This window comes from Colias eurytheme, chromosome 22 (assembly GCF_061535395.1).
Source record: "Colias eurytheme isolate Ceu_HAF_F1 chromosome 22, ilColEury1 Martin Lab GWU primary, whole genome shotgun sequence".
NCBI classification, from domain to species: Eukaryota; Metazoa; Arthropoda; class Insecta; order Lepidoptera; family Pieridae; genus Colias; species Colias eurytheme.
Window position 1 is genome coordinate 8,027,968 of NC_143001.1, and position 14,503 is coordinate 8,042,470.

The 14,503-nt window shown below is 31.8% G+C and overlaps 1 protein-coding gene across 1 annotated transcript; it reads right to left on the minus strand.

Annotated features, from left to right (window-relative positions):
• Positions 1-17: 17 nt before the first annotated feature.
• On the minus strand, positions 18-13,019 carry LOC149898792 (G protein-activated inward rectifier potassium channel 3-like). Its single transcript, XM_090115192.1, has 12 exons — positions 12,548-13,019; positions 11,867-11,883; positions 9,937-9,940; positions 7,166-7,301; positions 6,440-6,631; positions 5,796-5,867; positions 3,518-3,628; positions 2,993-3,099; positions 2,364-2,513; positions 1,618-1,737; positions 865-963; positions 18-327 (listed from the first exon to the last, which is right to left on the minus strand). Exons 1-12 carry the CDS (start codon positions 12,895-12,897, stop codon positions 183-185), a joined length of 1,503 nt encoding a protein of 500 aa, XP_089971318.1. The 5' UTR covers positions 12,898-13,019; the 3' UTR covers positions 18-182.
• Positions 13,020-14,503: the final 1,484 nt, after the last annotated feature.

Sequence of the window (14,503 nt, forward strand, 5' to 3'; positions counted from 1 at the left end):
GTCAAGTTAGGTGTGAAAGGGATAAAAAACATACAGGTGTCATTCAACGTCATATTTTCTTGTTACAAGTTATTGGTCATAGTGCAATCTCCAGTGTATTAGATATAAGCTTCTTGGTCCATATTCTTAACAATACACATGTTTAATATGTTTTACTAATTTCACTAGTAGGTTACAAATTGTTACTTATTAATATTATTAGCAATATCAATTCTATTTAGTTTCCTCTTAAAAGATGACGTCCTCTGAAGATGAAAGGTTGACACTTTCTCACTGAAGCTGCCCGGAGTGCCGGGCCTGTCTGATTTGTCTGAACATTTTGATCCACTGAAAAATAATATAATAATTATAATAATTTACTAATAATTATTATTACTAATTTAAGTAAATTATTAATTTTAGAAAGTTTACACAATCATATTATGCACACTTCTTGAACGTGCGTAGGTATGTGTGTGTAAATCTGTTCTTACAGATTATAAATTGTGTGAAAAAATCGAATTTTTTCGCTTCCTTATCAATATAGTTTATTAATTTATACTAACTCTTTGCCCCCGGTTTCTTTCGCGTGTAAATAAAATTAATTCGTGGATTTTAGAAGACGTTGTAATTTTATTTTTTTTACTTTTTGACGAAAAATGCATTTAGAGACTTTAAATAAAGAATCAATTTATTTTTTACGTTTGTCACAGTTATTTGAATTACCACCCTTAAAATTTTTTTTTCAAATAAAATGTAGCCTATTAGTTGCATTTTACATTGATATATCACCGAATAAACTTTTATCAAAATCTGCCTAGTGGTTTTTAAGTGATTAATTTTTAAAATACAATTGTTATTTACTTGATGAGTGATTTACTTTACCTCTCCAATTGATAAGCGCTGCAGTATGGAGTATCTACAGGCTCTGTGGTGTCCAGCTTGTGGTGGTCTATCACGTACTTCTGTTTGTTTGTGTCGTATCTATTGACATAAAATACATATTTGTTAGAAATGATGGTAGCGTAAAATTTTTTAACGTAATTAACTTTTTGATCATATATTTTAAAGTATAAAGATTTTATTAATTCATATTATATTAAAAAAGATAATATCAAATCAAAAGTCACTATCAAATTCGTAAATAAATGTTTTTCTAAAATTTAAACAGAAACTGCAATTTGCAAACATAGAAATGTTTGCCTTCAAAATTGTTGTTAGTGTTTTCATCGCCTAGATTGATGTTTATAGTCTTTATAATTTACTAGCAATCCGCCTGCGGCTTCGCCCGCATTTTCAAAAAAAAAACCCGCATAGTTCCCGTTCCCGTGGGATTTCCGGGATAAAACCTAGCCTATGTCACTCAGAAATGATGTAGCTTTCCAACAGTGAAAGAATTTTTCAAATCTGCCAAGTAGTTTCGGAGCCTATTCAATTCATACAAACAAACAAATAAAAAATCAAACCTTTCCTCTTTATAATATTTGTATAGACAAACTTATTTACAGATACCATATCTAATATTTTTAAAAGACCAGTAGGAATATACCAAAAGCTCAAGAACGTTTTGAAAATGAACTCTATTTTGTTATTTCTAGTATTATGTCCAATAAAAATACAAAACAATAATAGTTTTACCTTACAACAGAAGGGAACCTGTGTCCCCACACCACCTCTCTTGGAAGGTATGAAGTCTGGCTCTGCGTGAAGGTGCCCATCGATGCTGAGGCTCCTTTTAGACTTACTGTTATTTCATAACTGGAAAAGAAAGTTTAAGATTCATAAGAATCTTTTAAAATTTCCAGATGATTCTATTAGTAGATACTTTACACTTTACTATGTTGTACTTTGCATGTTGTTAAGCTATTGCATTATGCATAGCTTCTATCGCGGGCCTTGAGCGCGGGGACCGAATCGAGAAATTCCGTAACGAAAAAACCTCACGCTCCCCACTCCGACGTACACGGAGGTGTGGCTTGAAAGCATGCTATGCAATAGCTTTACCGCGGCAGTCCCCGAGTGCCACACGTCTTTTTTTTATAATTAACTAAATCTAGCTAAAGATACCATATATGTACCATTAAATTCTTCGTAACTAACTCATTTTGGTTAGGTCTTACCTAATCGTATAGGTTAGGTATAGTTTCATAAGATTTTTTTTAATTTACTCGTTTGGAATGGTTATGTTTTACGAATGTATGGCCATGAATGCAATACCATTATGTAGGATTTAGGAACCTACTATGAATGTATCATTTTTGGATTAAACGTATCGTCTTACGAACTTTTACAGGATACGTTATAACTTATAACCTACCCTAACCTTGACGCGTGATAATAATTAGGTCAAATCACTCCTCATTTGTTTCTAATATAATATATACCTATTGTCAGCCAAGTGCTGCGGCGTGAAGCGATACAGGGGACTGTCAGCATCAATCACATGGAGCAATGTGACCGGCCACAAGAGGAACTGGCGCTGCTGCAGACGCAACGAGTGCGCGTAGTAGCGTATCACCTCGCCTTCTTTTGTTCTGGAAAATTTAGTGTATAGAATGATTCACGCTACCCCGTGCCGGGACGGGGCCGTGCCGGAACCGGGAAACAAATAAAACAATATCCATTCACATTTCAATGCCCTGCCCCGCGACATAGGGCATGTTTGAATCATCCTTTAATTATTAGCGGTGTTTTTGCGAAAATCATTTTACATTATTAACTGATTAATTTTGATTGTCATGATTCAATAATTATTGGTATTAAGTAGTTAAATAAAAACTGTTAATAATTTCGTGATATCTATCAATATTGTAAAATAACTGTTGCTAAGGTTTACTTGTAAATTGAACAAAGATTTATTTTGTAACATAAAAAATTGTGCATTATATCGCTCATAATTATATCGCTAGAATTATTAAACCGCTATATAATGCTTATACATAGGTAATATTATAGCTTAAAATCAGGTATAGGTATTACATTAGTGTGATAAATAAGAAGTATGTTTTATTACTTGCGTGTTTGTATATAATGTGCAGTAAATTCAGAACAAATAATATGGTCGTAGTTGAGGTCCCAGGCGCGGAACATGAGGCAGAGACGTCCGTCGCGCATGCTTATCTATAACGGAATGATTTTTATTTGGTAATTTTGAGGGTAGAAACAAAAATTATTAATTTATCAATGACAATTGGATTTTGGAATTGTGTAGGTAAGTTGTGTATATTTATTAAGACAAAATGACAAATTTACTAAATAATTCATTAAATTGTTTTATTGCACACAATCCATTCATATCATATTGCTGTACTTAAAAAAATATACCGGCCGAATTGAGAACCTCCTCATTTTTTATGAAGTCGGTTAAAATGAAATTATTACAGCAAAGAGAAAATAATTTTATTAAAATAATATGGGAAGGTACCATCTTCATCACAATCATAATTCATTAACAAAAAATTTTCTACAAACTCATCTAATTAAACAGGCTAAAAATTATAAGAATATTTTGTGGTACAAATATATTCAAAGTACTTACCACAGCTTTTTTACTAAAACCAACGCCATCTCTTGACAGTTTTTCTGGTCGAGTTAATTTCGCGTATACCACACATGTCAGGACGCCTGATAAACCTGTGCCTAATATTAACTGAAAATGAAGTATGATTAAATCAGGCTGAATTATATATGTTTAAGGGTGTATCTAGTAAACCATAATATTCAAGTAAGTATAGAATATAATTTTATCTCTTTAAGCATTTATCAGTAACTAGCGGTCCGCCCCGGCTTCGCCCGTGGTACATACTTACGTTTTCTCTACATAAAAACCATCCTCGTACTTCAAGGAATAAAATAAAAAAAAGAATTATCGAAATCGGTTCAGCCGTTCTCGAGTTATGCGCTTACCAACACATTTTGCGATTCATTTTTATATATAAGATATATACAGGGTGTCCCAAAAAGTAGTGATATACTGAAGCTGGGAGGTAGAGGACTTAGAGGGCTATCCGAATCACCCCCATGTGTGTTATGCGATTTTTCGTATTTTCGGAGTTATTACATTTTATTCAATTTTTCATCTATCGCCGAGTACGACGAGATTTTTATTTATGGTGACGTGAATTATTGCGCTAGATGCTTGATTTTTTTTGTGTGCTAAGCTGAAAGATAGGCCAATTCAGTATGGTAACATTTACTATCGTTAGATCTTCGAATGGAATAAAAAAAAGAATTAAATGCCAAGAAAGATAAAATTACCCAGTATGTTCATAGCTTCAAGGGCCCATAAAAAATAAAATCACTTAAAAAAGGTTTTCCATTTGGCTTTTAAAAACTTGCTCTATCGATCAGGTAGCTACACTAAAAATTTCATTTTATTATTCTGAAGGCTTCAATCGAAAAATTGAAATCTAAATGTGGTAAGTGCAAAATTTTTATTAACATGATGATCATTAAAACCAATAAATAGGTGTTTAATTACCAGATTTTTTTTTTTAAATAAAAAATTGAAAATTGCTGTTGCTCAATGCAAGTGCGACATCACCGTAAAAAGTTGTCTTTTAAATGTCTGAATGCTCTTTTATCATTTTTAATGGTTTCTTCTGCTACTATGAATTTCCGGGTTATTTTGTCCAAATTGTGGCAGTCTCTCGTCTTTGTAGTATCCCCACGGAAAAAATTCAATAGCGTTTATGTCCGGAGACCGTGGAGGCCAGGCTAAAAGGCAAAAATATCCTGAAAGATGGATAGGTCGTTGCAGCCTGCGCATGCGCCGGTGACGCCTGCCTTAAAGCCTGGCCTCCACGATCCCTCGACCTAAGCCCCCTTGATTTGTTTCAATGGGGATACTAAAAAGACCTCGGCTACTTGAGAGAATGCCACAATTTGGACGAAATAACCCGGAAATTCATAGTAGCAGAAGAAACCATTAAAAATGATAAAAGAGCATTCAGACATTTAAAAGACAACTTTTTACGGCGATGTCCCACTTGCATTGAGCAACAGCAGGGCTATTTTAAAAAAATTCTGGTAATTAAACACCTATTTATTGGTTTAAATGATCATCATGTTAATAAAAATTTTGCACTTACCACTTTTAGATTTCAATTTTTCGATTGAAGCCTTCAGAATAATAAAATGAAATTTTTAGGGTAGCTACCTGATCGATAGAGCAAGTTTTTAAAAGCCAAATAGAAAACCTTTTTTATGTGATTTTATTTTTTTATGGGCCCTTGAAGCTATGAACATACTGGGTAATTTTATCTTTCTTGGCATTTAATTTTTTTTTTATTCCATTCGAAGATCTAACGATAGTAAATGTTACCATACTGAATTGGCCTATCTTTCAGCTTAGCACACAAAAAAAATCAAGCATCTAGCGCAATAATTCACGTCACCATAAATAAAAATCTCGTCGTACTCGGCGATAGATGAAAAATTGAATAAAATGTAATAACTCCGAAAATACGAAAAATCGCATAACACACATGGGGGTGATTCGGATAGCCCTCTAAGTCCTCTACCTCCCAGCTTCAGTATATCACTACTTTTTGGGACACCCTGTATATATAAGATAAAATAAAATTGTAAATTTTCAAATAATTTGGAGACAGAAGATCAAAATGCATATTATAATATTTAATTAAATATTTTTTTAACCTAATACCACAATAGTAGCTAACGCAACTACTAATACCGTAAACCTTTATTTATTTATTTATTAAAATGTTTAAAACCTAATCGAATTATAATTTAATTAAAATAAAACTGTTATAACAGTTGCTAAATTCGTTTAAATAAAAATTTTCTAAGATTACCTGCATAACAAAAAGAAAGATGGACTCCGGGCATTCTTCGTCAATCGCTCTATCGCCAAAACCAATCGTTGTCTGTAAATAGATAGTTCCTTATTAAAGCATTATTGGTAATTCACAAATTCAAGTAAATTGCACGATTGACTAATTTTGTAGTTATGAAGTTCAAATTTTGTTGAAGCTTTGATGTTTGCCGACTTTGGGATGTGGATTGAACACAGATAACAGAAACTAAAGGATATGGGATTGAATAAGGAATAAGAAGAACTAGGTGAGGTCGATTTAAAAATGTTTGTTTATTTTACTAATAAGTATTTTAGCGATCACATTAAAATTAGTTTTATAAACATATACCTATCTACACAAATGCAGTGTTGTACAATGTTGAAAAATTTTTTTTGGTTTGATACCTTATTTCTTTCGACTAAGTGAACCGATTTTTATGAGATTTTGTTAATTTTAAAACAAGCGCCTGCTGTTACATTTTTAAGTTTGTCCAATTTCGACCACTTGAGGATTTCGTGCTTGATACCTCATAAGTTTCGACTTAGTGAACCGATTTTGATGATCTTTTTTTTAATTTGAAAGCAAGTGATTGCTCACGTTTAATTTTTTTCCAAATATTGCAAACAATTATTAATATTTACCTGTGCCTCAACAGAAGCCAGGAATATAGTGACAAAGTCCTTCCCCCCAGTCACACAGAGGCGCTGCGGCGGCTCCGGCTCGAAGTCATAATGCGCGAGCGCAGTTATATACCAGAATACTGCAAATACCAGCCAGATCGCGAAGTGGAGGAACACCGTGCCCATTACTATCCAACGCCAGCGGAGGTTTATCTGAATATACAATATGTATATTAATGTAAAAAAGGCTTTGTATTATTTTAGGGAGGTAAAGCAGTATTATTTCCAGTATAGAAAATAGACTATAATATAGGTTCAGTGCCTTTTCCCGCTCTAGAAATAATACTTTGCTAAGACATCAAAGTATTTTTATTTACCTTTTTTAACTATCGAACGTATCTATTCGATAGTTCAAGAAAAGCAACAATTTACATTCGGTGGAAATTTATAAATTTTCTAGTTCACAATTTATTATAAACACCTGTAAATGATTACAAGTTTATCTTTACATACTATAAACGTGATAGTTTCAGGACAAATAAATATTTCAGGGCAATTTTCTCACCCGGCCCCATCTGATCCCAGACGTTAGAGAGTTATCAAGACATAATGGATGTTTGTTAAACTTTCAAACAAAAACTTATCAGATCTGAATAAAAGTTAGAATAAGTACATAGGTATGCTTTTTTATTATGATACCATGAAAATGTAGGTATTTATACATTACAATAATATTTAATTCCTTACCAAAGTATGAAAAGTGTCATTGAGCAGTCGTATTTTCTCAAAAGGTACATTTGATATCAATGCTACATTCTCGACTCCGGTTTTGGATACGAGTCGTTTCGGAAAATCGCAGTGTCGCTTTCTGAGAGGCTGTATTCTGTAAATTTTATTATTTTACATATTATGATACATGGAATTTTATAAAATGGATCTACAACAGCATAAAAAAATAATATTATGTAGATAGTCGTAGTAGGTATAGTAGAAACTAGCTGCGCCCCGCGGTTTCACCCGCGTGACTCCGCTCCTGTTGGTCTTATAGCGCGATGATAATATCATCGCGCTTTAGGCTATATATGTGCCTATAGCCTATAGCAGCCTCGATAAATGGGCTATTTTTTTCAAATCGGAGCAGTAGTTCAAACACACTCTTCAGCTTTATAATATTATTATAGAAAGTATAGATAGATGAGCATAATATTACATAATTATAAAATAAACATTGTATCAGAAATTTAGAACGGAACGTGTTATCTTTTTACGGCCAATGGTTATTTCATTCCAATCAATCTGCATAGCAAATTTTATTCAAAACGACTGTGTAGATTTTGCGTGAAATTGACACAAAAATCACATTCATATCCATTCACTATTTAATATTGTAAACAATATATTTACTTTAATATTATAAAGTTCTATAATATAATGAAATAATCGGATAAGGATCGATTTCTTTTTTAAATTTTAAAGGGTATATTCCGTAGGTCATAGAATAGGTTGTAAACTGTTATAAAGGATGTCCTGATTGAAAAGAGTTTTCCAAGCTATTTACCTACTTATCTAGTAGTTATTCAATAAATATGTTTAAAACAATTAATCGCAAAAATATCAAACATTAATGTTGTTTATAAAATACATATATTTCCCCTAAAGTATTGTGAATGTAACAATATGTGAAAGTAGCTTGAATATAAAGATCGATTGATCAATTGATTGATCGATATATCGATTGATCGATTATTGATTGATCGATTATTGATTGATCGATTATTAATTGATCGATGATGATTGATCGATTATTGATTGATCGATAGATTGATTGATCGATTGATCGATCGATATATCGATTGATCGATTGATCAATTATTGATTGATCGATTATTGATTGATCGATTATTGATTGATCGATTGAATGATCGATTGAAATGATCGATCGATATATCGATTGATCAATTATTGATTGATCGATTATTGATTGATTGATTGATCGATCGATCGATTATTGATTGATCGATTGATCGATTATTGATTGATCGATTATTGATTGACCGATTATTGATTGATCGATTATTGATTGATTGATCGATCGATCAATTGATCGATCGATTTATCGATTATTGATTGATCGATTATTGATTGATCGATTATTGATTGATCGAATGATTGATCGATTATTGATTGATCGATTATTAATTGATCGATAATGATTGATCGATTATTGATTGATCGATAGATTGATTGATCGATTGATTGATTGATTGATCAATCGATCGATTGATCAATTGATCGATCGATTGATCGATCGATATATCGATTGATCGATTGATCAATTATTGATTGATAAATTATTGATTGATCGATTATTGATTGATTGATTTGATTGATCGATCGATATATCGATTGATCGATTGATTGATTGATCGATCGATCGATTGATAGATTGATCGATCGATTGATAAATTATTGATTGATCGATTTATTGATTGATTGATCGATCGATCGATGGATCAATTGATCGATCGATATATCGATTGATCGATTATTGATTGATCGATAATAGATTGATCGATTATTGATTGATCGATTATTGATTGATCGAATGATTGATCGATTAATTGATCGATTGATTGATTGAATGATCGATTGAAATGATCGATCGATATATCGATTGATCAATTATTGATCGATCGATTATTGATTGATCGATTGATCGATTATTGATTGATCGATAATTGATTGATCGATAATTGATTGATCGAATGATTGATCGATTGATTGATCGATTGATTGATCGATTGATTAATCGATCGATTGATCGATTTGTTGATTGATTAATCGATCTGTATTTAGTGTACAGAGGCTGGGGTCTTCAAATTAAATACCGGATATGCTGAACATTTAATAACGGAATGCTTATTACATTTATAAATTTATACTTTATTACACTTAGGTAGGCGAGTGGCAGGCGACTGGCTCTCGCAGGAGTGTCGCCATTCGCCGCGCCACAAACCGCTGAATTTACGATATTCGATTACTGCGAATAATAACACACACTACATACACCCCCTTCTAAAAAAAAAGACGGGTTGCACTCCGGGAGTGCCGGCAGAAGTGAAAACTTGATTATTAACGTTCAGCATGTTTGATATTTTGGAATGGTATCCTTACGCATGGAATATAAGGGCTAAAAAAATCCGTCTTACGCTTTTTCGATCAGGCCACGTGTCCTGACGCGAGTTTAAGATTTTATACCCAACGCCGCTAAAGAAGTTTTCACTTCAAAAAGTTATTGTGGGTTATCCATAAGAGATAGACATATACCATCGCGGACTTTTCTGTAGAACTTTTCAATGTGTATAATACTTAGTACAATATTTTGATAAAACTCGTAGGGTTCAGCATGCGTTTGCAATGTAAGCGGAAAAAATGTAACTATTTACGACATCACATTAGAAACCTCAAAAATAACAGTACTTCTCCACTATTTAATGGATGTTATTATACATATAAACCTTCCTCTTGAATCACTCTATCTATTAATAAAAACCGGCCAAGTGCGAGTCGGGCTCGCGCACAAAGGGTTCCGTAGCAGCAAATATAATAAATTACAGTTAAATCAACCTATCTCAAAAACTATAAGAGATACTTTGATCAAACCAAAAATCGTTGAAAGAGTTAATTAGCATGCATCACCTCTATTTTTTTTAGAATTTTATACCCCGTAGTTATAAAAATAGAGGGGGGGGGACATACTTTTTACGACTTTGAGAGCTGATATCTCAAAAACCGTTCACTTTAAGAAAAATGTTTTTTAGAAAACTTTATATCATTTTAAAAGACCTTTCCATTGATACCCCACACGGGTATGTACATCGAAAAAAAAAATTTCATCCCTCAGTTACATGTATGGGGGGCCCCACCCCCAATTCTTTTTTTTACTATTTAGTGTCATATTTTTGTAGCGGTTCATACAACACATATTCCCATCAAATTTCATCACTGTAGTACTTATAGTTTCCGAGTAAATCGGCTGTGACAGACGGACAGACGGACAGACGGACAGACGGACATGACGAAACTATAAGGGTTCCGTTTTTGCCATTTTGGCTACGGAACCCTAAAAACCGCATCAAAATCCGTTGCGTAGTTTTAAAGATTTAAGCGTAGGTACAAAGGGACATAGGGACAGAGGAAGCGACTTTGTTTTATACTATGTACTGATATACTTAACATCGAAAGTAAATCGAGTTTACCTAAGTGAAATTTTTAGTCAAGTATACATATACATAGGTAGTATCAATCTAATTTCCTTCCCCAAACTCTGTTTTGTAAATAATCTCGAAAAATAAATCATATATTTTTATTAAATAACTAGTGGTCCGCCCCGGCTTCGCCCGTGGTACCTACATGTTTAAACTATCCTATCTCTCAAGTTGGATTGAACTGCACACGGTGTGCGAATTTTATTATAATCGGTTAAGTGGTTTAGGAGTCCATTGAGGACAAACATTGTGACACGAGATTTATATATATTATTAAGATATAAGTAAATGAATGGATAATGGATATTTTATTTCATGTATAAACTATTATGAAATAATAATACCAACAATTTTGAACGACAATAATTTTAATTTTCCTTCTGTTTAATTCAGAATGCAGTAATATTACAGGTAGTAATATCATCATATATTTACATATTCTTAAAGGTTTACAACATTCACACCATCTGCCAAGTTTTGTACACAGCATCAACTGCATAATCCAAGATAACAGTGTTTGTTGGGTGTCGGGTATAAAATAAATATCTACCATCTAGATAAGGGAAACTACTTATTTCTGTGTTCAAAAATAGCTTGGTGTTTCGTAATTTAGTTATTGCACGCCTCATAAGCGAAGCGTTGAGGTGGGTACTACTGTCACTTCGCGCAAAACATCTGATTTTTCAAACTTAAAATGTCTTTATGTATCATACATTGCACTTATAAGATAATACATACACACACATATTAAGAAAAAACACTATTTTTAACGTTCATGATATTTTTGATGTCATTTTTGTTATTTAAACTAGTTAAAAAACAGTTTAAAAAAGTTCTGTCTTGGACGTCCGTGTGTCTGTATGTGCGGATCCTTTTTCTTGTTAACACGATAGCGACCGAAATACTTTACTAATCGAGTCTTTTTTTTTCTCTTACGCTTGAGTATGCTCAGGAATAGAACCCTTTCATTTTTCAGGGTCTGATTCGATGTGGTTTAATTGTTATTAAATAAACAAAAATAATAATTAATAAATATTTATTAAAAAAAAATTATGAGGCGTGCACTTTTGGATTTTCCAAATTATTTTATAATATTATGACATATTTTTAATATTTATACTATACCTACCTACTATTAATAATTAATATAGAGCGGAAGATTTTTTACCAATTTCAGGACTGATTCGATTAGACTTACTACTTTTTAATCCTATCCTATCCTATCCTACTAATATTATAAATGTGAAAGTTTATGAGGATGGATGTGTATGTGTATGTTTGATTCTCTTTCACGCAAATACTACTGAACCTATGACAATGAAATTTAGGACACATATAGAGAGTAACTTGGATTAACACATAGGATAGGTTTTATCCCGGAAATCCAACGGGAACGGGAACTATGCGGGCTTTTCTTTGAAAACGCGGGCGAAGCCGCGGGCAGAAAGCTACTAACTTATATTTTACAAACAACTTGACTATTTAATCTTCTTGTATCTCCCGTTAAAGTTAGACTATAAAATTTATATCAACTACGATGATTAACATATTATTTGTGATTTAAACAGTTTTTTAAAATGGATTAAATATAACTAAGAGGATTCACTTTAAAAATTATAATAACTGCTTGGATATTTAAGGATTACTTAAGTATTCATTGTATATGACATAAATAAGAGGATATATAACAAAAAAATCTTAGCTCTGTTTTGATATTTAAGGATTAACTTCCTTATTTTAATTTTTTAAGACACAAATAATTAATATAATCATTTGCCATCTAAGCACTGTCTCTAAAATTGTAAACAAATAATTCGTCTCGATATCTAGCATAAAATTTAATTTAATTAAACATACATACCTTCTATTCCGCATAACCGGCACAAAATGATTTTCCTTATCCTCGTCATTCCTTTTTTCCAAACTAGAATTACTCTGTGTAATTATAATTTTAGGCAATTGTTTCGATAATCGACGCAGTCTTTCAGATTTCGTTTCTCCCGGTAATGAATTCAAACTTCCATGAGAATTTTCATTAACAACTTTAAAATCAATATTTGGTTCATCATTATTTAATTTCGAATTATTTTGTACAGTTTCGTATCCGGGATCTTCGTCGCAATCACTGTATTTATTAAGATATTCCAGACATTCATCATAAAGTTGGTTTAATTGGTCGTATTCAATTTCCTTTATTAGTTTTTCTTCCATTTTCACTTACTTTTAAAATAAAATTAGCAACGTCACAATCTGCATTCCATATTGCACTTTTTAAGTCGAATTTTCGCTCGATTTTTAGAAAAAATTTCGATTTTTTTATAGAATTGTCAATTTTTTTCACTAGTACTTTTGAGAAATGTTACGTGTCTACTAAGAGATTGTTATCAGCGCGTTATCAGCACTAATTGTGCGGAGACTCATCACTGAATGCCTCGACCTTGCGGATGTGGACAATTCTGTAATATTTCATTATCATACTGCAAAGATGTCAAAATATTTGTTCAGGTATGTTTTCCATTGAGTTTTTCATAAACAATGGGTGCGGAATGTATGAAATTGAAATAATTTAACAATAAAATCATGTAGTATGTTAAAGATAACATTTTTGGCACTAAAAAAAAGTAATAAAAATAACGCCTCTTCTAGTTACAATTATCAATCTTCAAATGACTGATAAAGAGGTTAAAAATGTAGTTATTGTAAGACAGAATTTTTAGTGTTTCTTCTAAGAATTGTTATCTTTCAAAACAATTTTTATTTAATTATTTCAGTCAATGCTAAGATTCTACTTAATTGATTAAGAAGAAAACACATTGTATTAACAAAATGTTGAAAGTTGAATAAATATTTGGATAATAAATTAAATTTTGAAAAAATTAAGTAAGTAGTTCAAGAATCACCCACATGGATTTCTGAGTCCGTCACCATGTGTTATGTTAAATAATGGCTTTCATACAATATTAGTTCATCTTATTAGCAAGTAAACATATTCCTTCTATATCTAGTTCCTATGTTTGTTTATGGAATTATCTCAAAAATACTTATGTTTTGTTGAGATAAACTAAAAAAATTATAAAATTGGTTCTATCTTTTAAACTGTTTAAAATAAATACATTGTTAATCAAGTTTTACATTGGAAGGAAGTTCTTTGTCTGTACACGAGACACGAGAATTTTATATATAAGATTAAGATTTTGCCTTTAACTTTATTAATTTTAACGGCTGTTAAGCTAGCTATTTGCGACACATATAAATCTTTCGCCTATTACACAAAATTACGACTATAATAATTCACACTTGTCGAAAACATTACCTCCTTTTTCAAAGTCGGTTAAGCACTAACTTTTAAACCCGTCTCGTCTTATCTTATAATGGATATTATTACACACAATGAACTTCCGTCTGTCTGTACAGGAAGGATTTATTTAAGTTAATCTTGTCTTGACGGGTCACAGTTAAATTGTATGATGGTTCAACTTTCAACTAAAAAGTATAATTAGGTTAGTATTCAAATGTAATATTAAAACAAGATTTCATAACAAGAACAGAACATAGAAGATTAGAATACGTGGTAAAAATATTGCAAATTATATTGTATCATAATAATAACCTATCTAGGTTACCTATTATTTTGGGGCAAACTTTTTTTGAAATAGTTGAAAAATAAAAACATTTCTGGATTGTTAAAACTTAAAATATAATTAGCTTTTCACTTAGATAAAGCCTCTCGATTAAAAATTCGCTTGATCAATAAAACAAACACAAACAGACAAATACATATATTTATTTTAAGCACTTGGCAACTTATTACAGACAA